We start from the raw sequence: 25,632 nt of genomic DNA on the forward strand, positions 1-25,632 counted from the left end.
CCTCGAATTTTAGGTTGATAAAGGGTAGCCCTTGCAATCCTAGGTGGTCTTCGATGCCAAATATAGCTGCATAGAAGCTGTTGCCACTGTTTAAACAAGAGGGATGGGATGTAAACAGATATGGTGGTAAACAAATATAGAAAACAGGGCAGCACATTCATCTTAACAAAGGCTAATCTCCCCAACCAAGAGTGGGTATAACCCAGCCACGTGTCCAGATTAGTTGTGATGGAGGTAAGCAGGGGGCGATAATTTAGATCAAATAGTTGATTGGTGTGTGAGCCCAAATGTACCCCTAGATATTTAAGTGAGGTTTTAGCCCATTTAAAAGGAAATCTATGTCTTAGAGCAGACATTGCTGTGGGAGACAAGTTCAAATTAAGAATTTCGGAATTATCATAGTTAACTTTCATGCCTGACACTGCCATAAACCTCCCCAGTTCATCCACAACACCTTGAAGGGATTGATCAGGTTCAGTTAGAGTAAGCAAAACGGCAGCAAATAATGAACTTTTGAAATGAGCATCTCCTCGTACTACTCCTTGGATACCCTCCACCCCCCGAATTCTAATTGCAAAAGGCTCCAAAAAGAGAGCAAACAACAGGGGAGACAGAGGGCAACCTTGTCTAGTCCCCCTCTGAATTGCAAAGGGTAGACCATAACTACCATTCACTTTAACCCTGGCTAACGGATGTTCATACAACTTCTTTAGTCTGGAGATGAAGGCTGCCCCAAAACCCATGAGCTGTATCGTTTGGAATAAAAATTCCCAATGGACTAAATCTAACGCCTTTTCGGCGTCTAAGGCAAGAAGAACTGCAGGGATTTTATCTTGGTGCACAAGGTCTAACACATCCACTATACGGCGGACATTGTCAGCCGCCAATCGGCCCGGCACATACCCCACCTGGTCATTATGGATCAGGCCAGGCAAGACCCCATTTAGCCTAGCAGCCAGTACCCTAGCTAAAATTTTTAAGTTGATATTGATCAAGGAGATAGGCCTGTAAGAGCTGCAGTTAGTAGGATCCCGTCCTGGCTTGGCTAGTACTGTTATTCCCGCTGTGTTAGCGTCATTGGTAAAGGAGGCATCCTCCAATAGGGAGTTAAAGGCTCTAGTTAGGGGGTCTGCAAGAAGCGTGGCAAATTTTCGGTAGTAAGTACCCGTAAAGCCATCCATTCCTGGCACCTTTCCAGGTTTTAGTTTCTTGATAGTCGCTATCACTTCTTGCGAGTTAATAGGCTTATCCAGAAACTCTGTCTGCGCTGGCATGAGCTGAGGTAGTGAGATCCCCTGCAGATATGTCTGAATTTCCCCCTGTGATATTGAGGCATCCTGAGCATATAATTGGGAATAGAAATCAGTAAAGGACTGGCATATATCCTCAGACATAGTGGCCAATTGCCCATGACAGTTTTGCACCTTAGCTACAACCTTCTGCGCTTTTAATCAAGCTGAAGACCATGTCTAGAATCTGGCATATACGTTTCTTTAAAGATGTTTTTCCATAGCAATACCTAACAAAGCTGGTGACTAAAACTAACATTAAAAATCTGTTAAATAGTATAGCCCACTCAATTTCAAATTTTCTATAAGAAGTGAAAAGTCTAAGTCATGCAAAGAAAAAGTGGGGGCAATCTCAGTGATTTAGATGTATCATTGAATACTGCATGATTTCTTAAGAAAAATAAGAATTTGTTATTAAAAAAATGGCAAAACAAAACATGAGAGCATGAATGAGAATAGTAACTTAAGGCAACAATATAGCACATGTACCTTTGTTGGATCTATATGCAGCGAAAGAGAAGTTGGATCCTGATCTCTTAGCATTATATGAGTTTCCTCAGTGCTTGGTGGTCTTACAGGGCCAGCCTGTGGTGGAAAGGAGTTGTAAGGAACTGGGGTGGTTTCCTCCATTCTGACACTTAGATTTACATTAGGAATAACAGCAGTCGATGTGGTTGCAGGATTTGTTTCAGGTGATGGGGACATGTAAGGGACTGCAGGTAAAGCTTCTGCTTTCTGCAAAGTATGTAAAATATCTGATTCATTTAAAGCTTTTTCAAAGAGAGCCATCAAAACATACATATTACTGATATTTCATCCTTCAGTAGCTAATTTATTCATTAAACAGTGTCAAACTAACACTACAAAATACATAGATTTTCTTCCTCCTTGGATTGAACTACAATTTACCACTACCCTTTGTTGCCTCCTACTCAACCAGTTTCTCATACAAATGGCATTCAATTTACATATCACTTATGTGGAACAGTATCAAAGGCCTTAGTGAAATCCAAGTACACTACATCTAGCGCTCTCCCTTGATCCAATTTCCAAAGAAATTGATCAGATTTATCTGACAAGATATACCTCTGGTAAAACCAGGCTGCCTCAGATCTTGCAATCCATAAGATACCATAAACTGCATTAGCATTTGTGTTAGATTCTGATGTCTATAGAACAATACCTCAATTTCTTATATTTATAATATGGGGTTTGGCCAAGATGGAGATGTTTTCAAATGTTTTAAATACTAGTATGTCCTTGAAAATTTAATAAAAAATAAAAAGGGACCAATAAGAGTTTTGTCGCTTAAATTAGTAGAATGAAAACCATGTATACACACAACACTTTTGCAATAGAACTGCTTCTTTAATGATTGGTATTTACCTGCTGAGATGGGACAGTTCTAAATCCTGGAGAATTGGTCCTAAGAATTGGTTGTGGTTGGGCATGAGGTGGATAAGGAGGATATACTTGACTTTCATGATGCACTCCTGAAGCATCTTCTCTTACAGGTTCTGATGACCTTGTAATAGCAGATTCTGGTGGAGTCCCAGCCTCATCATTAAGGGTTTCATCCAATTCCTGATCAGTGTAGGCACCTCCTTCTGTATCTGTGTCCTCATAGTCAGATGTGTGTCGACTGTCCGTGCTATACATGGAGTACTCACTACCAGGTGCTGACAAGTAGGACAGACGATCATCATGCAAATCTATGTCATCCTCTGTAGCACCTTCTGCCTGCAAAACCAAATCTTAAAATTAAACTATTGTAATTTATTTTCTTCCAAAAAAAGCATACATTTCTAGGCTTTACCTTGGATAGAGTACTATAATCTAATAGTTGTTAATAATGCTTTTGTCTAAGCGAACAAGTGTTTCACCACCAGAGAATATGTGACCTGATTATCGCTACACAGTAGAATTTTATCCAAATATGAACACAATGCACACATTTTAATGATCCACTGGCTTTACCTTAGAAGTTCATATATTCTTCTGTTTTATATAGGAACCTATTTGAAATTCTTTAGTCTCTTTTCAAGAACTATATTATGATCACTTGTTCTCACTGGTAATCACGACTGAAAACGACTAGCAAGCCATAAAATGTATATTTCACCCATTTTGCATGCCGCATAGGTCATGAACAATCTATTCCAAAAACACTAACCATACAGTCTGATCATAAAGTGAGAAAATATGCGTCTAAAGCATAAGTGGCAAAGTTATAAGTTATAGAAAATTCTTCTACCATTGAGTAAAAAAAAAAAAAAAGTAATCGCATAGTATCTCTATATAACATGAAATAATTTTAATAAGATGCTAAATTAAAAAATACTTTGTTTTACCTCCCCAAAAATATTAAACATTTATTTTGATTTTTCATGAACTATATAACATTTTACTGTTTCTGGTCAGTGCTTCAGCCTGAGGTGACGAGATATAGTAAATATACCCCTGTATTCTGTAACCCTTGAATATCTTGTACACTTACAACTTTCACCCATGACCCCCTGCTATCCCGTAACTCTTGTATATTTTGTATATTTGCATTTTAGTTAACTTTTGTTACCGCTCCTTTCGCCTCTCTCCTCTTTAGTTTTGGGGTCCTCCTCTTCGACCCCCTGCTCCCAGTTCTCCCCTCCCCCTGTTATTTGTATTTTCCACCTTTTTGTTATTATGTAAACCGATATGATGTGTATTTTAATGTCGGTATAAAAAAGCCGTTAAATAAATATAGAAGAATAGGATCACCTTAGGGATTGGCACAAAAATAAAACCTATTTATTAATTTTTCACAATTATATAAAATAATACAATATAGAAAAGGATTGGCTAGCACCAGATATTGAAAGGGGTAAAAGTCCAAAAATGTCTTAATGCAGAGATATTGGTGATACAAAGTACACAAAGTCTATATTTATTTAGAGTTTTTATATACAGACATTCTTGAAAAAAAAATATCAAATCATATCGTTTCCATTGAAACAGAACAATCGCGGTTATGGCGTTACATTAAAACAAATCGTCGAATAACCAGTATAGATAACAGGTATAAATAGAACGGCAAATATAAATAACAAATATAAATGACAATATAAAACAAATATAAGTAACAAGTATAATAGAACAGCAAACGGAGCTAATAGGTCGCAAGTCGACAAATAACGAAGATAAATAGAATCGCAAAATAGTGGTGATAGGCGTTGATGGGCGTTGTATGATATAGGGCGTCAAGAGGGTATCACTATGAACCTGAGAATTAGAAAGGGCGTGAGCGGGGGCCCTAAAGGGTGGCGGTGAGGAGAGAGGGAAAGTAGGAGCAGGCAGTAGAACAAGGGAGGGAAGAGGAGGAAGAGGGAAGGAGCGGGTGGCATTAAGTCAAGCTAAGGGGAACATGCTGAAGAAGGTAGGGGACAATCATGGGTCTCCCTAATGTTCTGTTATGACCTTTGACCAGTGTCTGAATGTTCTTGAGACTCCGGAAAAGCTTGTCTGAAGAGCCATGTTTTAAGATGTTTCTTGAATGTTTGGTGACATGGTTCTTGTCGAAGCTTCGGAGGCAGCGAATTCCAAATGGTGGGCCCTGCTGTTGAAATTGCGCGTTTTCTTAAAGTGGTTTTGAACGGTGGTGCGTATAGTAATCCTTTATAGGCGTTTCTGATTGGTCTGTCTGATATGTGTGGGTGGAGTGGAGAGCTTAGTTTGAGCTGTGCGATGCTGTGAATGTCCTTGTGAATCATAGTCATGACTTTGAAGGTGATCCTGGATTTTATGGGAAGCCAATGAAGGCCGTGTAGGATGGGTGTGATGTGAGCTCTTTGAGTTGGTGAGTATCCTAGCCGCAGCATTTTGGACCATCTATAGAGGTTTGGTAGTTATCGCAGGGAGGCCTAGGAGAAGAGAATTGCAGTAGTCTAACTTTGTAAGGATGATAGACTGAACTACTAATCGGAAGTCGCTGAAATGCAGGAGAGGTTTCAGATTTTTGAGAACTTGAAGTTTAAAGAAACATTCTTTCGTTGTGTTGAGGACGAACGATTTTAAGTTGAATAGGTTGTCAAGCCGAACCCCTAGGTCTCTGACAGAGGAGGAGTGGTTGATGAATGTTTTTGCAAACTGGGATGCGCTTTGTGAATTTAGGGGATTGTGGTTTTCATCTGGGGAGATGATGAGGATTTCAGTCTTATTTGAGTTAAGGATAAGGTTCAGGCTGGTGAGCAGGCTATTGATGGATTGTAGACAGGAGTTCCAGTGTGTCCAGGTTTTTTGCAGGGATTCGGTGATAGGAAGGAGAATTTGAATGTCATCAGCGAATATGTAAGAGTAGGTGGCAAAGAGGCAGCAGATAAATGTTAAAGAGCGTGGGGGAGAGGGATGATCCTTGCGGGACTCCTAGGTTTGATTTGATTGGGATTGATTCTTTATTATTAATTTTGACTTTGTAGAATCTATTCTCAAGGAACGACTTAAACCATATATAAATCATGTGGGTGCAGGGATGTGTTCCAAACTTGTAGGAGAAACTGTTTCACCTCCAGAACCCACTGGTCTGATGTGATTTCAACCCACCTCTGATTTAAAAAAAAAACAAAAAAAAAACCCGACCCCCCCCATCCTGTTCCCGGCAACCTTCATTAGGAGGCTCGGTAACAGCACTCACAAGTGCATCCACTTTCAGAAAGCGCAATTGCTCACTCGCAGCTGGATCCAGGGGCTACAGTCCTTCCAAGGCTCATCCCCCTTTAAAAATAGCTTCCAGGGTGCCCCATTCAAGATCAATCAATTCTTGAATGGCCTCCATAATAGGGAAGAAACAGGAGGCTTTACACAAAGAAATCAAAATAGAATCTTTCTCTGGCTCAGACATGGATTCAGCCCCTGGTACTCCCAACATATTCCATGTCTGGGAAATTAGAGCTGGTAACATCTCTATGAAAGAACCACAACATAGTTCTATACGGCTCCAATCCCAGGAATTACCCCATCCTCCAGGAAGTAAGGATCGGCTTCATTCTGCGTGCTATCTGGGTTCCTAGCGGGAGGCCCGCAGCAGATCTAGGCGCACTCAGATGCTTACCCACTGCACCAGGCATGAGGGATTTTGCCGCCTGCGATCCTGACCTGTTAAGATTGGCTGGGCTGAGGACAGCACCTGAAGAAGAGACTGCAGTCCTTGATAAAATTCTAATAAAGGCAGAGGGATCTATGCCAATACCAGGGGGGCATCTATCCTGTGCTCACTGAACTACCTTCTCCCACTGACAAACCAGTTAGGGGAGCTCCAAAATCAGGTGACCCCCTCTGGCAGCTCTTTTCCCATTCCTGCATCAGGCTGGGAAGAACTGGGCTTAGTAGAATCAGACTAAGTCAATTCCGCCTGAGCGTCCAAACAGTGCTGATACAAGTCAGAGAACTCCAGGCTGGGATGCCCAAATATGACAAGCAGCCAGAGGGTAAGGCATATAGGTTTCTTTGCTATAGGTGCCATCAGTCTGTAAGTACACTTTAACAAGCATATGAGAAGGAGTGCGTCCAGCTGTATTCACACTGCAAAAATCTAGGAGCCCAAAATTTAGCTATCCAGAAATTAGGTGCTCAACACTGTGCCTCGAAGAGCGCCCAAAAACTGAGCTCCCACAAGGATGCTCAGATAGCGCACATAAATAAGCACGTGCATATGATTGCCAAGGTACACGTCCCTAGGCATCCAACTAGGTGCACAAGCATGAACCGACTGAACTGAAGAGGTCAGCCTTATGCACAAGAAAAATATGCAAAACACCACCGTGGCCTGCCATGTGGCAAACAGGAAAAGCCTGAGAGCAGGGCCTAGCCAAAAGGCTGCTCAACCCAGACTGCCCACATCTCCTAAGCTCCCCCAAAGGCAGGAACAAACATCAGTTCGGCGCACCAAGCATGGAGACTGGAGGGGGGAGAGGAATCCTCACAAAACTTTTTTTTTTTTTTACACTTCACTACTGCACTGGGCTTCCTGCACTTGCTTGTCTTTCAGCGGTTTTTTTTTTAAACAGCCAAGTCCACACTGGCTGAAAAAAACGGCCCAAGGCACTCATCTGAGGGAGGGATCCAAAGATATCACTCTCAGGAATTCTCAACTGAGGGAGGGGCCATAAGGCATCACCACAAGAGAGCAGAGAAAATTAAGGAATCACCAGTAGGGAGATGCATGTTCATCATGTACTGGAGATGGAGAATACTGGCAGGCTCACTGTGTGTGTGTGTGTATATATATATATATATATATATATATATATATATATACACACACACACACACAGTGATGTTAGCTTTGCTCAGTCTCCAACTGCTGATAGAGGTGCATAATATACTGGTTTTGGATCCACCTGTCTGTATGCTAAGAAATAACTTAACTGGCTAACTCTGCTCCTCATCACTCTCAATTTATCTGGCTAAATTATATCCAGATAACTAGTTATCTAGCTAAAATTTACCAGATAAGCAGCTGAAAATGCTGTTTTTGCCATTTAGATGGACACAGACACATACATATACATACACATACACACATATTTATTTATTTTTATTTTATTTATTAAGGCTTTTATATACCGACTTTCTTGATACAAATCAAATCAATTCGGTTTACAATGAACTAAGCAGAATATACAATTAACCAATCAACAAGAGATACGGAGCATACAGTTACATTATAACAAGGAAGCCTTAACTTGGAGTAGGAAAATAAAGAAGGGGTGAACGGAGCAATAAATATATAAATAAAATGAAATAAAATAGAATAAATACTATATACAGAAGAGGGGGCAAGGGGCCAACCTCTATATATATATATATATATATATATATATATATATATATATATATATATAGTGATGTAAATATAAATATATATATATATATATATATATATATATATATATATATATATTTACATCACTATATATATATATATATATATATATATATATACTCACATATTTTATTTACTCACTCTGCTACTCTATTACATTAATAGGCTGAAATGTATTTATACATTTGATTATTTATGTACCGTTTCATAGTGATGTACTACCTCAGTTACTCACATATTTTATTTACTCACTCTGCTACTCTATTACATTAATAGACTGAAATGTAAATATTGCTCTGTTCTATCTCTCCCATCTTCCAGCTCCAAGTTAATTTCCCTGTTTTATTGTAACTTTCTCACATCCTCTATCTGATCCACTATATCTAAAGTTCAAGGTTCTTATTGAGAACATTGTTTACGTTTATTGAGAACATTGTTTACGTTACGTTATGCTTTCCACACTCTGTTAATTGTAAACCGGGTTGATGTGATGCATGTCATGAAACTCGGTATAACAAAATAAATAAATAAATAAATATATATATATATATATATATATATATATATATATATGAAAAGAAATGAGATGAAAAGAAGACGGGACTTCTTTTCATCTCCCCAGAAAATAGTAACCTCTCTCTGTGTCTTCCAACCAACCTTCTTACCACCCATACAAGGGACTTAGGAGTAATTATTGACAACCATCTCAACTTAAAATCCTTCAAACAAACAACAAAAGACAGCTTCTATAAATTACAGGTTCTGAAGAGAATCAAACCTCTCTTTCACCTGCGAGACTTCAGAACGGTACTTCAAGCAGTACTTTTTTCTAAGATAGACTATTGTAATTCTATCTTACTTGGACTCCCTTCCGCATCCATCAAACCCCTTCAGATGCTACATAACTCGGCTGCGAGAATTCTGACTAACACGAGGAGAAGAGATCACATTTCTCCCATTCTGAAGAATTTACACTGGCTGCCAATACACTTTAGAATTATACACAAATCCATCACCATCATCTACAAAGCCATCCAACACCATGCTATGCTTGATCTACAAATCCCACTCAGACGACACACCTCCACTAGACCCATCAGAGAAGCTTATAAAGGATCACTTCTCGTCCCTCAAACCAAAGCTACTCACCATTTAACTTTTAGAGACCGAGCCTTCTCCACAGCTGGACCATCAATATGGAATTCTATTCCCCCGGATCTGAGACAAGAACCATGCCTACCCACATTCAGAAAAAGGCTCAAGACTTGGCTGTTTAAAGCAAGCCTTCCCAGATTCCGTTTGAATAACAACAACATCCTGTAAGAGACTTCACAATATATTGTAAATATTTATTCCTTAACTGATCAGTTTTCCTGCTCTAATTCTTTCCCACAGTTAGACTTTACCCTGTTTTAATGTAACTTTACGACCTTCGCACTTGTTAATGTTCTGTTATTTGACTCACTCCCCCTGTTATCTGTAAACCAGCATGATGTGATTTTTAATCACGAATGCCGGTATAGAAAAACTCTAAATAAAAATAAATAAAATATACACACATATCTATATCTATACAATTACACCACTTTGGTACATACACTGAGTAGACAGAAAATATAAAAGCAGAGTTGTTTGGCTGTAACAGATATTCTCCAAGGACAACAGGATGTTAGTCCTCACATGGGCAACATCGGATGGAGCCCAGCATGGAACTTTGATCTCAAAGAATCTAGAACTTTCAAACATGCCCTACTGAGCATGTGCAGCTGTAGTCATCACCCTGCCCTCAAGCAGAGTCCCTCAATCCATGATATAGCCAATATATGGAGAAACCAACTCCCAGGGGAGGCAGGTAGGTTTTGTGAGGGTTAACATCCTGCTATCCTCAGAGAACACTGCTTATTGCCAGCATTAGTAACATGGGATCTATTTAAGGTTTGGGTACTTGCCAGGTACTTGTGACTTGGATTGGCCACTGTTGGAAAAGGAAAATTACTTACCTGCTAATTTTCATTCCTGTAGTACCAAGGCTCAGTCCAGACGGTGGGTTGTGTCCCCCGTCCAGCAGATGGAGTCAGACAAGGCTTCGGAGGGTGCTGCTATAAGAACATGTGCACCCTCTGCAGGAGCTCAGTATAGAGAATATCAAAGCCAAGAAAAACAACCACTTACCAAGGCTGGATCAGCGCAACAATCATGAAAACAAATTGCAACTGAGGCAAAGAGCCCTGGAACTGAAAACTTGAAGAACAAGAACTAACTAACAGACTCGTGAGGTGGACCAGGCTCTAGAAATAGAGTGTAGTCCAAGATGAAAAAACAGAGTGCGGTGAAGAGATCGAGCAGGGAAGAAAGTACCCCAGAAGAACCCCATAATCGAGAGGCGGGCGTCTGGACTGATGCTTGGTACTACAGGAACGAAAATTAGCAGGTAAGAAGTAATTTTCCTTTTCCTGTACGTACCAGGATCAGTCCAGACGGTGGGATGTACCAAAGCTTCCCTACACCGGGTGGGCCCTTGAAAGCCCTGCTCGAATGACCTGGTCGCCAAAGCATCCAGAGGACGAGGACGACGGAAGATGCAAGCGGTAACGGCGTGCAAAGGTAGGAAGGGACTTCCAAGTCGCCGCTCGACAGATCTCCTGGGAGGAAACGGACTGTACTTCAGCCCAGGATGCAGCCTGAGAACAGAGGGAGTGTGCCTTGATCCCCCGCGGGGGATCCCGACCTGATCCTATGTACGCTGTGACTATGGCTTCCTTGAGCCATCTTGCGATCGTCATCTTGGAGGCCTGGGAACCCCTACTCAGTCCCGACCACAACACAAACAAGTGGTCTGAGACTCGAAAGTCATTGGTGACCTCCAGGTAGCGAATGAGAACCCGCTTGACATCCAGGGCACGAAGGTGACCCGATTCTCCCGCTGGGAAGGAAGGAAGCTCTACCGTCTGATTCAGATGGAAAGACGAGACGACCTTGGGTAAGAAGGAGGGCACTGTACATAGGGAAACCCCCAAGTCCGTGAACCGGAGATAGGGTTCTCTGCAGGAGAGCGCTTGGAGTTCCGAGATGCGGCGTGCAGAACTTATGGCCACCAGGAAGACAGCTTTGAGCGTGATATCCTTAACGGTCGCATTACGCTGTGGTTCGAAGGTCGGTCCCACCAGAGTCCGGAGTACCAGGTTAAGACTCCAAGAAGGGAACGGATCCCTGACCGGGGGCCGTAAATGTTTTGCACCTTTGAGGAAGCGGGCAATATCCGGCTGTCTCAAGAGAGAGGAATGGTCTGCGTACTGGAGAAGCGAGCTCAGGGCAGTGACCTGAACTCTCAATGAATTGTAGGCTAGTCCTTTATCCAAACCATCTTGAAGGAAAGCCAGAATCTGGGGGACGGAGGCCCTCGAGGTAAGAATGTTGTGCGCTGTGCACCAAGCCTCAAAGACCTTCCAGACTCTCACATACGTAGCTGATGTCGAGGTTTTTCGGGCCTTGAGTAGAGTTGAGACTACAGCGTCAGGGTATCCCTTGCGTCGAAGCCGGCGCCGTTCAAAAGCCAGGCCGCAAGACAGAAGTGTTCTGCCTGGTCGAAAAATACTGGTCCCTGATGAAGCAATCGAGGAAGATGGCCCAACCGGATCGGGCCGTCTACTGCCAGATTGAGAAGGTCTGCAAACCAGGGGCGCTGTGGCCATTCGGGAGCCACCAGAATGACGGGCCCCCGATGAAGCTCTATTCCCCGAAGAACTTTGCCCACTAGAGGCCGGGGGGGGGGGGGGGGGAAGATGTAGAGTAGGACATGGTCCGGCCAGGGCAGCACTAGGGCATCTACTCCTTCCGCCCCGTGCTCTCGTCGGCGACTGAAGAACCGAGTCGCTTTGGTGTTGAGGGACGTCGCCATGAGGTCCAGTCATGGCGTCCCCCAGCGATGTCGAAGGAGATGCATGGCTTCATCGGAGAGGGACCACTCTCCGGGGTCCAGTTGCTGGCGACTCAGGTAGTCGGCCTGTATGTTGTCTACGCCCGCAATGTGCGATGCTGCCAGGCACGCTATGTGCTTTTCCGCCCACGCCATTAGTGTGGCCGATTCGAGCAACACGTGCCGGCTCATTGTGCCCCCTGGCGATTGATGTATCCTACAGTCGTCACATTGTCCGATAGGATGCGCACAGTTCGATTCCGCACCAAAGGCAGGAAATGGATGAGAGCCAGACGCACCGCCCTTGTCTCCAGGCGATTTATCGGCCAGGTCACTTGCTCCCTCGTCCACAGCCCCTGTGCTGAACTCCGGTGGCAGACTGCTCCCCAGCCGGAAAGGCTGGCATCGGTAGTGACCACCACTCACTCAGGGGTCTCCAGAGAAACGCCGCGGGCCAGATGACGCGGCTCCAACCACCAGTCCAGGCTGTCCTTGGCAGACTGAGGAAGAGGGAGCACCACCTGGTAATCCTGAGAGACTGGTTTCCAGCGAGAAAGAAGAGCCGCTTGCGGGGGACGGAGATGTGCAAAGGCCCATGGGCGAGATCGATCGTGGAGACCATGGAACCCAAGAGCTGCAGATAGTCCCAGGACGTGGGATCTGGCAACGCAGAAAAACGCTGTACTTGCTCCCGGAGTGACTGGGCCTTGTCCTGGCGTAGGAAGAACTTGCCCTGAAGCGTATCGAAGTGCGCTCCCAAAAAATCCAAGTGTTGCGAGGGAGCTCTTGGCCAAATTCACCACCCAACCCAGGGACTGCAGGAGATGAACTACCCTGGAAACCGCCGCCAGTCGTCCAGGTAGAGGTGGACTAGGATCCCCTCCCGTCTCAGAGCGGCAGCAACCACCACCATGATTTTTGTGAATGTCCGGGGGCTGTCGCCAGTCCAAAGGGGAGAGCTTGAAACTGATAGTGATGGTTCAGGATCTTGAAGCGAAGGAACCTGTGGTGTGCCTTCAGAATGGGGATGTGAAGATATGCCTCTGTCAGGTCGAGGGAGGCAAGGAATTCCCCTTGATGTACCGCCGCAATCACGGAGCGCAGGGTCTCCATGCAGAAGCGGAGGACCCTTAGGGACTTGTTGACTTCCTTGATATCAAGAATTGGGCGGAAGAACCCGTCCTTCTTGGGCACGACGAAGTAGATGGAATAATGGCCCGAGCCCACCTCTCCGAAGGGGATGGGAGCAATGGCCCCGAGGCTCAAGAGTCTGTCCAAGGTCTGTTGCACCGCCAGTCTCTTGAGGCTCGATCCGCAAGGCGAGAAGAGAAACCTGTCCCTTGGGCGGCAGGCAAACTCCAAAGCATAGCCGTTCTTTAGGATGTCCCGTACCCACTGGTCCGAAGTGATGAGAGCCCACTCCTCGTAGAAGTGAGAGAGTCTTCCCCCGATCTGCGGGGTCGGGGAGTGGGTGGGCTTGGCATCATTGAGCGGGCTTAGACGAGGTTCCCTGACTCGTCCCCTCCCGAGCGGGCCTGCGACCGCGAAAGGAACGGGGCCAGGACTGTGATCTAGACGACTGAGTCCAGGGCCCCTGCTGTTTGTAGCCGCTGTAGCGATGCTGCGCGCGGGATCTGGAGGGAGTAAAGGACCTGTAGCTCCGCTGTCAGTCCTCTGGGAGCTTGTGAACCGAATTCTCTCCCAGGGACTTGATGATCTGGTCGAGATCCTTGCCGAAGAGGAACTTGCCCTTAAAAGGAAGAGACCCAAGGCTGGACTTGGAGGAGGTATCCGCTGACCAGTTGCGAAGCCATAGAAGACGGCATGCGGAAACCACGGAGACCATGGATCTCGCCAGAACACTGAACAGATCATACACGGCGTCCGCCCCATAGGCAATGGCAGACTCTAGACGGTCTGCCTGCCGCACTTCCTCGGATGGTAAATTCCTGGGAGGTCAGCAGCTGTTGAACCCAGCGGAGGCTAGCTCTCTGCGCCAGGGAACTGCAGATGGCGGTGCACATCCCCAAAGCCAAGACCTCAAATACCCGCTTGAGGTAGACTTCCAGCTTCCTATCCTGAGTGTCCCGCAGTGCTGTGCCACCTGTCACTGGAATGGTCGTCCTCTTGGTCACCGCCGACACCGCCGAATCTACCTTCGGGACCTCGATCAAGTCCAAGAAGTCTTCCGGAAGAGGATAAAGTTTTTCCATGGTGCGTCCGACCTTAAGGGATGTCTCGGGCGTCATGCTTTTTGAAACCTGCTCACAGTGCAACTTACTTGCATCTACACTGCATTAACAACCCACAAATACATGCATAAAAATAAATAAGCACATAGACATATGCAAGCAACATGCAGAAATAAATCTATCTATTTGCTTAGATGACAAGTTTCTTTCATGAAAGATCTCTCTCACAATCCAAGGATAGACCCAAATAGACATTTGAATGATCTTCATATGGCACTGGGTAGGCACTCAAGTATGTGCTTCAAAACCCTTAAATGTGCAAACTGTTATAATCAGTCATTCATTCATCACTGACCATCTATATATGTAAATTTTTTCTGAAACTTTTTTATATTGCATTTAAAACGTCATAGTCCAACTAGAAATGCATTTATCTGAATACTGAAAAGCAGCCGGGAATAAAGTCCACATAGGAAATGTTCATGTGTCTGAGTCTTGAAGACTCTTGGATTATGAATGAGATCTTTCATATATTTACGTGAAAATATTCTTACACTTTTCGGGATTTTTGTTTATTTTGTAAGGTTTCTTTCATGTGCATGCACTAGGATACAGTTCTCAAGTCTTGATTTGACATTATTGCTACACCAAGATATTTTATTTATTCCAAGATTAATCTAATAGCCACCCATTAATTATTGTATGTGCAAATATACAGAAACACAAATATATACTTACTTTGCCCTCAGAGACCCAAACTAATTGGTTCTGCTGCTGCTGAATTGCCTCCTTTAGTGCTCCATACCAGCCATCATTCATTGAGTTCATATTAATGTTTGCTTAAAAAAGAATTTAAAAAAATTATAAATATAAAATGTAATTTGCAATTTAACTTCGCATAATGTTTCTTTTCCACCGTTGAAACAGATTTCAAATGTTGGTCCAAAACAACACGTAAAAGGAGCAACATTCTACTTAGCTTTGGCTCTAGTTCCAATTTATTTCTTTTTTTGATCTGCCAGTTTTCCTCCTGCTCCTTTGTATTTCCAGAGCTGGGATGTGGCCCCATGAGCCTTCATTCGTAACTACCCAGGGATTTTTTTTCTCCTGTTTTATATCTCCTTTCAGTGCAGTCATTGATGTGATCCAGTCCTGGCTGAGGTCAAGCACAGGGTTCCTTTTGGAACCCTGCAATCATGGACCCTGAATCCAACCGCTAGGTGTCACCCATAGGCAATGACAATGACTCCCTCTACTCCCCTCCTACCTCACCCCAGGGGTTGTGAATGCTGAATCTGCAGCACGCCAGCCCCGGCTGACTTGATGAATGGAACCAAGGGATTGATCTGGAACCTCCTACACTGGGCTGGTCCCCAGTGTGCTTCTTATGGCAAAATCTCCAATTTCACTTCACTCCCGCACCTCATGTTTGAAAATTGAAATGGTCTAATGCGCCCCCCCCCCCCCCCCCAACTCAACTCCACATCAAGACTGGGCACGGGCATACACAAAGAAACTGCAAAACACAGACATAAGGACAATAAAAAAAAAAATAGCTTTGTATCAGAGGCTAAAATGTAAACATTAAAAAAAAATAATAATAATCAGCATCTTAAACTACAAGATAATATAATACTTGATAGTAATAATATCTGAAAGGCTGTTCACAGCCTTTAAAAGTGAGTGTGCTGGCCCACAGACACAAAAATATTGTGGGGTTTGTTTACATGTTCACACGGGGCCAAAGTTTGAAAAATATACTCAACTTTAATATGAACTTTATTATTCTGAACAGAATTTTTTTGTCTTTGTGATTGAGACAAATTTTATGCATGCCAACAGTAATGAAAAAGTTATGGAGATTATCCCCTATATTTAATTTGGTTTTAGCTTCTTATTTCTCAGAAGTCTTTAATTTACTCACTTGTGAAAAGATGGTGATTGTTTTTGCGCAATTTGTGGGATCGCTCGTATAGTTTTCTGGCACTTTTCCGTGACTCTGGACATAACCTCATCCTCATGGTTTTCACACCTTGCTTAGAATCTGGATTGAGGAATACTACAATAGGATACCACTGTGCATAGTTCAAACGGTCAACGGCATTGGGAGTCACGTCTAGTAATGCATGCTTGTCCTGCAGAAAACAAGAATATTCTTTTAATATCCTCCTAAGGAAATAGAAGTTTTTAATAGATTAACAATAAGGATTTTAGTGTACAAGTAAATGAAGTCTTTCTCCTTGAGTTCCCTGGTTCACTGATAAGGGCTTGGAACTGAAACAGTACTATGTAAGGAAAGATGTTGGCGGAAACATCTTGAGGTGGTTGAGACAGCTGAGGTGTTAGCGGCAGTTAAGAATTATAGAATATGTCAATCAAGTGAAGAAGCAATTCTTTGCCCTTAAAAACTTACATCCACACTAAATTGCCCATTAAGGTTGTTTCTAAAATCTATTTTAAGTTTTATGAATAACACAGAACAGTCGCATAGCATACAATTATTTCAGTTATACGCCATATAACGAAGAGATAAGCAAGAACAAAGGAAGTCTCCATCCACTCTATACAACCCTCCCCATCCCATATCCCACCTTCATTTAATCCATGAAGTAGATCCACAGAAGACACGATAGGCATAACACTTCAACTAAAAGCCATTCAAAGTTTGGCTGTGGGCTTTGTGAGGAAGTTTGGCTATATAGGGAAGCCATATATCCAAAAATTGCCCTTTTTCTCCTTGGATTGGACATTTTACTAGACATTTGTTCCATAACTAAAAAATTATGGATTTTATTTCCACAAAAAGGTAAATAAAGGAATTTCCGGTTGTCTCCAAAAGTGAAATAGTGAGTTTAGCCAACAGAAATACTTTCCTGATCCATAATTTTGGAGATGAACAGCACAGGGCTGATCATAGAATCTCCTCAAACAATACTAAAGAAGCACCAAAAATTGTGAAATAACCCAAAAATTGTGAAGTAACCCATTATACATAAGCAAAAACCCTTCTCTAGAAGTGCTATATTTTTGAGTAAGACCAAAAAGAATGTCCAATAGTCCCCTGCCTATAGAGCACTTATTACAAGTATCAGAGTTCAAAATTCAAGCCAAAAAAGCTTATTTGTGAGATGTATGCTCTATTTAAAAATTTAAATTGCATTTCCTGCAGTTGTACATTTGTGAGTTTATTTACAAAACAATCAAATTTAGTGGGTACTGTATCTGTAATTCCTGTGATCATTTGTTCCACATATCCTCACATGCCCATATATCATCTAGAATAAGAGTAAGAAGCTTTGTTGTATGGTTTATCAACGGACAGAAAAATATATAGCATGTAGAACATATTCAGGTATCCACTTACCCTATCAATAATTTGTTTTATTGTGTGAAGACGGATGATACCAGAGCTACGCTGGTCAGTTCCAGCATCTCGTGGTTCACTTCCTGTTGCAGAAAAATTAAACATGATCATTTGAATTAATTCAGTGAATATGTTTTTGCATACACTTCCTCTGGCAACTCTTTTCTGGTTGGAAATACACTTATGGAGGCAATAATCAAAATGATTTATGGGGGGTAAACAGAAGGAGCAATAATTAGAATAAAATGTTATATGGATAAACGTGTTTGCCCCCTCTTAAATCATTTTGATTATTGCCTCCGTAAGTGTTTAAAAGAATCTTTGTAGAAAAGCATACAAAATGTTTCTACCTAAAATAGTGTGGCAATAGGAAAATTAGTTCTTACCTGTTAATTTTCGTTCCTGTAGTACCACGGATCAGTCCAGACAGTGGTTGAGCCTCCTTTCCAGCAGGTGGAGACAGACTAAAACTTGCAGGATGCCCTATATCAGGACAGAGCCTATCCTCTCACCCTTCAGTATAACGTATGTCAAAGCATAAAACAATAAACCCAAGAATAGGATCAAGCAAGTAACCAAAAAACTCAACTGAGCAACCGTAGATTAATGTAGAAGCATGGTATACCTATACGCTCTTGCATAAACTTGGTATAAAATAACCACCAAGGCTTCCGGTGTAAATGCTCAGTAATCTTGCACCAAGGAAAATATGAAAATCTGCAGACCTGCAAGAAAACAAGCTTCGAGAGGACAGAAGACAGACAGGGAAGAGCGTCTGGACTGATCCGTGGTACTACAGGAATGAAAATTAACAGGCAAGAACTAATTTTCCTTTCCTGTACGTACCCGGATCAGTCCAGACAGTGGGATGTACCAAAGCTTCCCTAAACTGGGTGGGACCGAGACAGTCCCGCTCGAAGCACTTGCCGCCCAAAGGAACCGAACACCAGAGCGTGTACATCCAGACGGTAGTGCCGAGCAAAAGCGTGCAGAGATGTCCAAGTGGCGGCCCTGCAAATCTCCTGCGGGGAGACAGATTGACTCTCCGCCCACGAAGTAGCCTGAGAACGCAGAGAATGGGCCTTCAGACCCTCAGGAAGCAGACGACCTTGACAAAGATACGTTGAGGAAATGGCTTCCTTCAACCACCGCGCAATCATGGTCTTAGAAGCCTGCTTACTGCGGTTGGGACCACTCCAAAGGACGAAGAGATGGTTCGATACCCGGAAGTCATTGGTGACCTGGAGATAGCGAAGCAAGACTCGTTTCACATCTAGCTGACGAAGGTCACCACCCGCCGTACCCGCAATCTCCTCCGGAGAGAACGCTGGGAGTTCGACAGACTGGTTGACATGAAAAGCAGAGACAACCTTAGGCAAGAAGGAAGGAACCATCCTGAGAGAAACCCCGGAATCAGAGAAACGCAAGAAGGGCTCCCGACAGGACAGTGCCTGAAGCTCGGAAATACGGCGAGCAGAGGAAAGAGAGACCAGAAAGACAGTCTTTAGAGTAAGATCTTTGAGCGTAGTGTGGCGAAGAGGCTCGAAGGGAGCCGCACAAAGAGCATGAAGGACCAGGTTGAGACTCCACGACGGACACGTGGCCTGAGAGGGGGGGGGGGGGCGGAGGTGTCTAACGCCCCTTAGGAAACGAATCACGTCAGGGTGAGCTGCTAAGGCATGACCGTCCACCCGACCCAGGAGAGAGCCGAACGCCGAGACTTGAATGCGTAGAGAACTGAAGGAGAGGCCCTTAGAGAGACCCTTCTGAAGAAAAGAATCAAAGGAATCGAGGCGGAGCGCGCAGAGACACCCGCCTCCGTACACGCGGACTCAAAAACTTTCCAGATGCGCACATAGGCCAGAGAAGTCTACTGCTTCCGGGCTCGCAGCAGGGTGGAGATGACCTCCTCCCTATAACCGTTGCGCCTCAGGCGACACCGTTCAAAAACCAGGCCACAAGACAGAAGCGATCGGCCTGGTCGAAAAATACAGGCCCCTGCCGGAGGAGACTAGGGAGATGACCGAGGCGCAGGGGCCTGTCCACCGCTAGATTGATGAGATCCGCGAACCACGGCCTTCGCGGCCACTCGGGAGCGACGAGAATCACCGGGCCCCGGTGGAGCTTGATTCTCCTGAGAACTTTCCCCACCAGAGGCCACGGGGGAAACATGTACAGAAGGACTTCCGCTGGCCAAGGTAGAGCCAGAGCACCACGCCCTATGCGCCGTGCTCCCTCCAGCGGCTGAAGAACCAATTGGCCTTGGCATTGCGCAGAGTCGCCATGAGGTCGAGGTGGGGAGGACCCCACCTGTCCACTATCAGAGCCATGGCCGCGTCCGAGAGCTCCCACTCTCCCGGATCAAGCGACTGCCGGCTGAGGAAGTCAGCTTGAACATTGTCTTTTCTGGCGATGTGAGAAGCCGCAAGGCACTGTAGGTAACACTCCGCCCACGCGAGGAGACGGCTGGCTTCTAAGGCTACCAGGGGACTGTGAGTGCCCCCTTGGATATTGATGTAGGCGGCTGTGGTGGAGTTGTTGGACAGGACTCGTACCGCCTTGCCGCGGATCAGGGGAAGGAACTCCTGAAGGGCCAGGCGGACTGCCAAAGTTTCCAGTCGATTGATGTGCCAGCGCGACTGAGTCTGGGACCATGTCCCCGGGGTTGGCTGAGAAAGGCAGACCGCACCCCAGCCCAACAGGCTGGCGTCCGCGGTTACTATCATCCACTGTGGAGCTTGAAGAGGCATCCCTTACAGGAGATGAGGAAGAGACAGCCACCACTGTAATTCGTCGGTAGTAGACTCCAAGAACGGAAGGACTACGTGGAACTGCTCCGACACTGGTTGCCAACGAGACAGCAAAGCTTTCTGTAACGGACGCATATGAGCAAAGGCCCAGGGGACCAGATCGATGGTAGAAGCCATGGAGCCCAGGACTTGGAGATAATCCCAGGCTGTCGGGGAAATTAGCGCAATCAGATTCTGGACCTGATCGATCAGCTTGAGGGCTCGCGCCCGAGGTAAGAATACCTTGCCTACTCGGGGGTTGAAGTGTGCTCCCAGAAATTCCAACTCCTGGGAGGGCTGAAGCTTGCTCTTGGAAAAGTTCACTATCCACCCGAGAGAGGCAAGGAGCTCTAAGACGCGATCCACCGCCCACCGGCAAGAGGTCTCCGACTTGGCCCTGATGAGCCAATCGTCCAGATAGGGATGGACGAGAATCCCCTCCCGGTGCAAGGCCACTGCCACTACTACCATGACCTTCGTGAAGGTGAAAGGAGCGGTCGCGAGGCCGAAGGGGAGAGCTCGAAACTGGAAGTCCTGGTTGAGAATGTGGAATCGGAGATACTTCTGGTAGTCAAGGTGGATGGGAATATGAAAATATGCTTCTGCGAGATCGAGGGAAGCAAGGAACTCTCCGGAACGGACCGCCGCAATGACCGCCCGTAGGATTTCCATGCGGAAGTGGGGGATCTTGAGGGCCCGATTGACCCTCTTGAGGTCCAGGATTGGACAGAAGGACCCGTCCTTTTTTGGCACGGTGAAGTAAATAGAATACTGGCCGGCGCCAATTTCCCCTTGTGGGACTGGGACCACCGCCCCCAGATCCAGAAGCTTGGAGAGAGTCTGGACCACCGCGTCCCTCTTGGCCCGGCCGCAAGGGGAGAACAGAAAGATCTGGAAGTTCCCTGACGAGGTCGAAAGCGTACCAGTCTCTGATAATGTCGAGGACCCACTGATTAGACGTGATTTTGACCCATTCCTCGAAAAACAGGGAGAGGCGTCCGCCGAGGTAAGGGACCGAGGAATGGGTCGGCTGAACTTCATTGCGTGGCGGGTTTAGCGGTGGTAAGCACGGGCTGGCCCTCGCGAAAAGGCCGCCTGCCACGAAAGGACTGCGACTAGGATGGCGCACGAGAAGACCCCCTTGCAGCACCGCCACGCCCGCGAGAAGCGGAGCGACGCTGACCCCTGAAGCGAAAGCGAGAGGCCGCAAAGGACCGAGAAGACTTAGGGCGGTCCTCTGGAAGCTTATGGACCTTGTTGTCAGCCAAGGAGTCCATAAGCTTGTCGAGGTCCTCGCCAAAGAGCATCTTACCTTTGAAGGGAAGCGTGCCCAGCCGGGTCTTCGAGGACTGATCAGCCGACCAGTGGCGTAGCCAAAGTAGCCCCTGGGCAGCCACTGCCGAAACCATCGCCTTCGCCTGCACATGGACCAAATCGTAGAGGGCGTCTGACACATAAGCGATTACCGCCTCCAGACGTTCGGCTTGTTCTGCCTCACCTGGCAGAAGCTCCCAGGCGCAGAGTAACTGTTAGACCCACTGGAGGCCCGCCCGCATCATGAGACTGCTACAGCAAGACGCCCGAACCCAGAGGGCTAGGACGTCAAAGATTCGCTTCAGGTGAGCCTCCAGCTTACGATCTTGTGAATCCTTCAAGGCCGTGGAACCTTCTACCGGACTCGTGGTGTGCTTGGCCACTGCAGAAACATAAAAATCAACCGATGGATACCCCAACAGCTCCAAGCCCTCTTCCGGGAGGGGATAGAGCTTATCCATCGCACGCCCCACCCGGAGCGCACCCTCAGGAGCCTCCCATTCCTGCAGGATAAGGAGCTTAAGCATGGAGTGGAAGGGAAAGGCCGAGGCCGGAGCCCTCCCAAAACCGGGTTCATATCCTTAGGTAGTGAGGCCATGAGATTATCCATGGAGGGACTTTCCAGACCCAGCTCCTCCAAAACAAAAGGGAGGAGGGGCTCTAACTCCTCCTTACGAAAAAGACGAAGGGCTCTGGGGTCATCTGCCTAATCCGAGGAAGCAGCGGGGTCCGAGGACCCGGGAGACACCGGTGGGGGGGGGGACCCCCGGGACCACCCGCACCGGTCCCTGAGGCTCCGCGGCCGGTCCAGTGGTCAACGGTGCTGAACGAGGGATTTTTGGCGAGGGGGGGGGCTTTCATCCAGCTCATGCAGGCTAGCTAGATAAGATTTGTGCATAAGGAGAACGAAATCCGCGGAAAAGGGACCCTGGATTTTCCAGGGGGGGGGGGAGGGAAAGGGGGGGGCGAGGGAAGGTCAGGACTCCCCCTCCTGGGGACCCACGGGGGCCAAATCAAAAAAATCCGGCCCACCAGCCCCAGGGAGCACTGAAATCAGCCCCGTTGAAAAATCCAAGATGGCGGCCGTTCCCGGGCTCTGCCGACCCGGGAAAGGCCTTAGCCATGCCGGGAGGAGTGGAGCCCCGAGCTAAATTTGCTTGTCCTGCCGAGGAGGGACCTTCCCCACCCGGCAGGCAAGCAGTACAGAGGCCCCGACGCGAAAAACGCGAAGAGGACAGCCCACAAGATGACAGGCTGTCAGCCGGGACATAGCTAAACCTCGGCTGAAGAAAAAAAAGTTGAAAAAAAGCTTGATTGACAGCCTGCACAGCAGGAGGGAGCAGGCGTGAAACCTGCTGCCTTCTGCTTCTCTGACTGCCGGTTCTAGCCCTACTCTGACCAGAAAAAAATAAAAAAGCTGGTCAACTGCTGCAAGTAAGTTAGAGGTATGTGAGTACCTGCAACTTATTGAAAGTTTAACACCTGTTAACTCTTTTTTTTTTTTACTGAGCGCAGCAGCGGGTTCAAAACCCTCTCGGCAGCCAGAGGGGGAACGAGGCCCAGAGAGCGTCGGTCCCCACACCTGGAAGCGTCCACGGACTCAGGACTATGCAGGGAACCCCCTCCTGCAAAAGGGGACAAGCCCCCCTGAGCCGGGCAAGAGCTGGGAGACGGACGTCTCCCACACAAAAAACAGAAAGGCACTAAAGAAGGCAGAAATTTCCTTCAGAGATCCTTTTTTTTTTTTAAAAATAGAATCAAAAGAAGTACTTGCTTGAGCCTAAAGAGAAAGAAGAGGCTGACTAGCCTACAGCAGAGAACCGAAGGGGAGATGCTGCACCTGCTGGAGACAGATGAATACTGGAGGGTGAGAGGATAGGCTCTGTCCTGATATAGGGCATCCTGCAAGTTTTAGTCTGCCTCCACCTGCTGGAAAGGAGGCTCAACCACTGTCTGGACTGATCCGGGTATGTACAGGAATCAGCTTATTGCTAGCAATATTTATCTGAATACAATTCAGAGCAGAGCTAAACCCAAATGAAAGCAAGCTGAAGTCTGCATTATGCTCCTCCTCTTTTTTTGCACATAGAACTATGCATGCTGTTCACAGGAGATGGATTTGAAGAGGCAAAGGATATGCAGAGATTGTATTTTTAAATTTCTGCACATAATTTCCACCTCTTCAACCCCTGCAGAAAAGAGGGCAATAATGAGCTTGAGTCTTTGTGAATAGTTGATGTGGTATAGGCTAGACCTGGCATTTTATTTCTAAATGGCTAGGTCATAGGGCTTCTGACGTTAGGTTTTAACTATTAAATGCCAATAAAATATCCCTGATGCAAATAAATTAGAACAGGCTTTTACTAGATAATCAGAAAATATACCTTCCCTAGGATCTCACCCATCCCCTTGCTTGGCTTGGATCTTTCACACTGTTTTTGCACCTTTTCCGTGCAGATGACTTTCAGCTATACAAATGTATGTAATTCAACTAATAAGATACCCAGCAATAATGCCTGCACCAGAAAATCACTGCTAAACTGATTTTTTTAAACTCTCCACGAACCCCTAACTAGCTAGAAAATACAAACCTAAATTGACAATTTATAAATATCTAAGAAAAGTCCTAGTTATATAATATGGTCTTTGGTTGCTGTTGTGCTGCTATATCAAGTTTGAAATGTTTTCGTTACGATGATGAAGGGACAATAATGGGGCTAGAGTTATGTTGATATGTGTAGGGACATCTATAACATCTTTTTCAATGATAATCAAACAGTCTGGTATAAGAGAAGCTGCAAATGCAGTCATTCCACAGAATTGGGTTTTAAAAGAGGTACAGAAACCTTGCTGGACAATCTTTGGCAATAGTAACTATATTAATTTTGTAAGATTCTTTATTGGGTAATGGCTATTAACCAAATATCTTTCTTTACCTATCCTTCCCTTATGATAAGTGCTTGGTTCAAGAGAGAAATCAAAATAAAAGCAACAATGTACCGTATTTTCCGGCGTATAAGACGACTGGGCGTATAAGACGACCCCCCTTTTTTATACATATTTTTAAGAAAAAAAAAAATTTTACACTCAAACAGGAGCAACCCTATCTATGAAAAGGCAACACTACAAATACCGTATATCAGGCCCTAAAAACCAATATACCTCTTATTAGGAAAACAGAACTAGCAAGCAGCTATAGATCCCCACACAGAAATAATTGTAAAACTATACTAATAAGCAGAATAAATGTTTCAAAACAGCTATGAACAGAATAACATCCAACAATTAAAAACTCATAAAAACTATTAAACATTCTCCAAACACCAATAAAATATTTCAAAAAAGCAGACACATCACATAATATTAAATAATTAAAATGGCAGTCAATCAAGAAAAATAAACTTAAAAAGCCACCTTTCCTTACCCCCTCCAGCAGCTCTCCTCTGCCTCTTCCTTAGGGCCCATGTCTCACACACACACACACACCATACCAGTCATGCCCCCATGACCAGTTTCTGTCTCTCACACACCAATCATTTCACAGTCTTTGACACACACACCAGACACCTTCCTGAACAGTTTCTCTCATGCCATACACACACACAGGCTTCCCACTCCCGTGTTCTGCTTACCGTACATATACGGGCTTCTCACTCATAATCACTTTCTCTGTCTCACACACACACACCAGTCTCTCTCTCATTTCCATGCTCACTCTCCACGTGCACAGGCTTCTCATTCCCTGAATCACATTCTTTCTCTCACATTCACACACACCAGTCTCTTTCTCTCATACACACCGTCACCTTATCAACCAGTCTCTCTCTCATGCACGCGCACACACACAGCCCTCCCGCTCCCATGCTCTCTCTCACATAATCAGGCTTCTTACTCCCATGCTTTCTCACATAC

At 45.3% G+C, this 25,632-nt stretch overlaps 1 protein-coding gene across 3 annotated transcripts in view; it reads right to left on the reverse strand.

The window, feature by feature from the left end:
* The window catches only part of TJP1 (tight junction protein 1), a 486,574-nt gene that overhangs the window by 152,439 nt on the left and 308,503 nt on the right, over positions 1–25,632 (reverse strand). For all 3 annotated transcript variants that reach the window (XM_029575150.1, XM_029575149.1, XM_029575148.1), the window contains exons 16-20: positions 17,618–17,700; positions 16,178–16,388; positions 14,992–15,092; positions 2,676–3,029; positions 1,779–2,024 (exon numbers count right to left, since the gene is read on the reverse strand). In XM_029575150.1, the coding sequence (XP_029431010.1) occupies positions 1,779–2,024; positions 2,676–3,029; positions 14,992–15,092; positions 16,178–16,388; positions 17,618–17,700 (995 nt within the window). The remainder of the gene's footprint in view (positions 1–1,778; positions 2,025–2,675; positions 3,030–14,991; positions 15,093–16,177; positions 16,389–17,617; positions 17,701–25,632) is intronic.

The sequence above is a fragment of the Rhinatrema bivittatum genome, chromosome 13 (assembly GCF_901001135.1).
Source record: "Rhinatrema bivittatum chromosome 13, aRhiBiv1.1, whole genome shotgun sequence".
NCBI classification, from domain to species: domain Eukaryota; kingdom Metazoa; phylum Chordata; class Amphibia; order Gymnophiona; family Rhinatrematidae; genus Rhinatrema; species Rhinatrema bivittatum.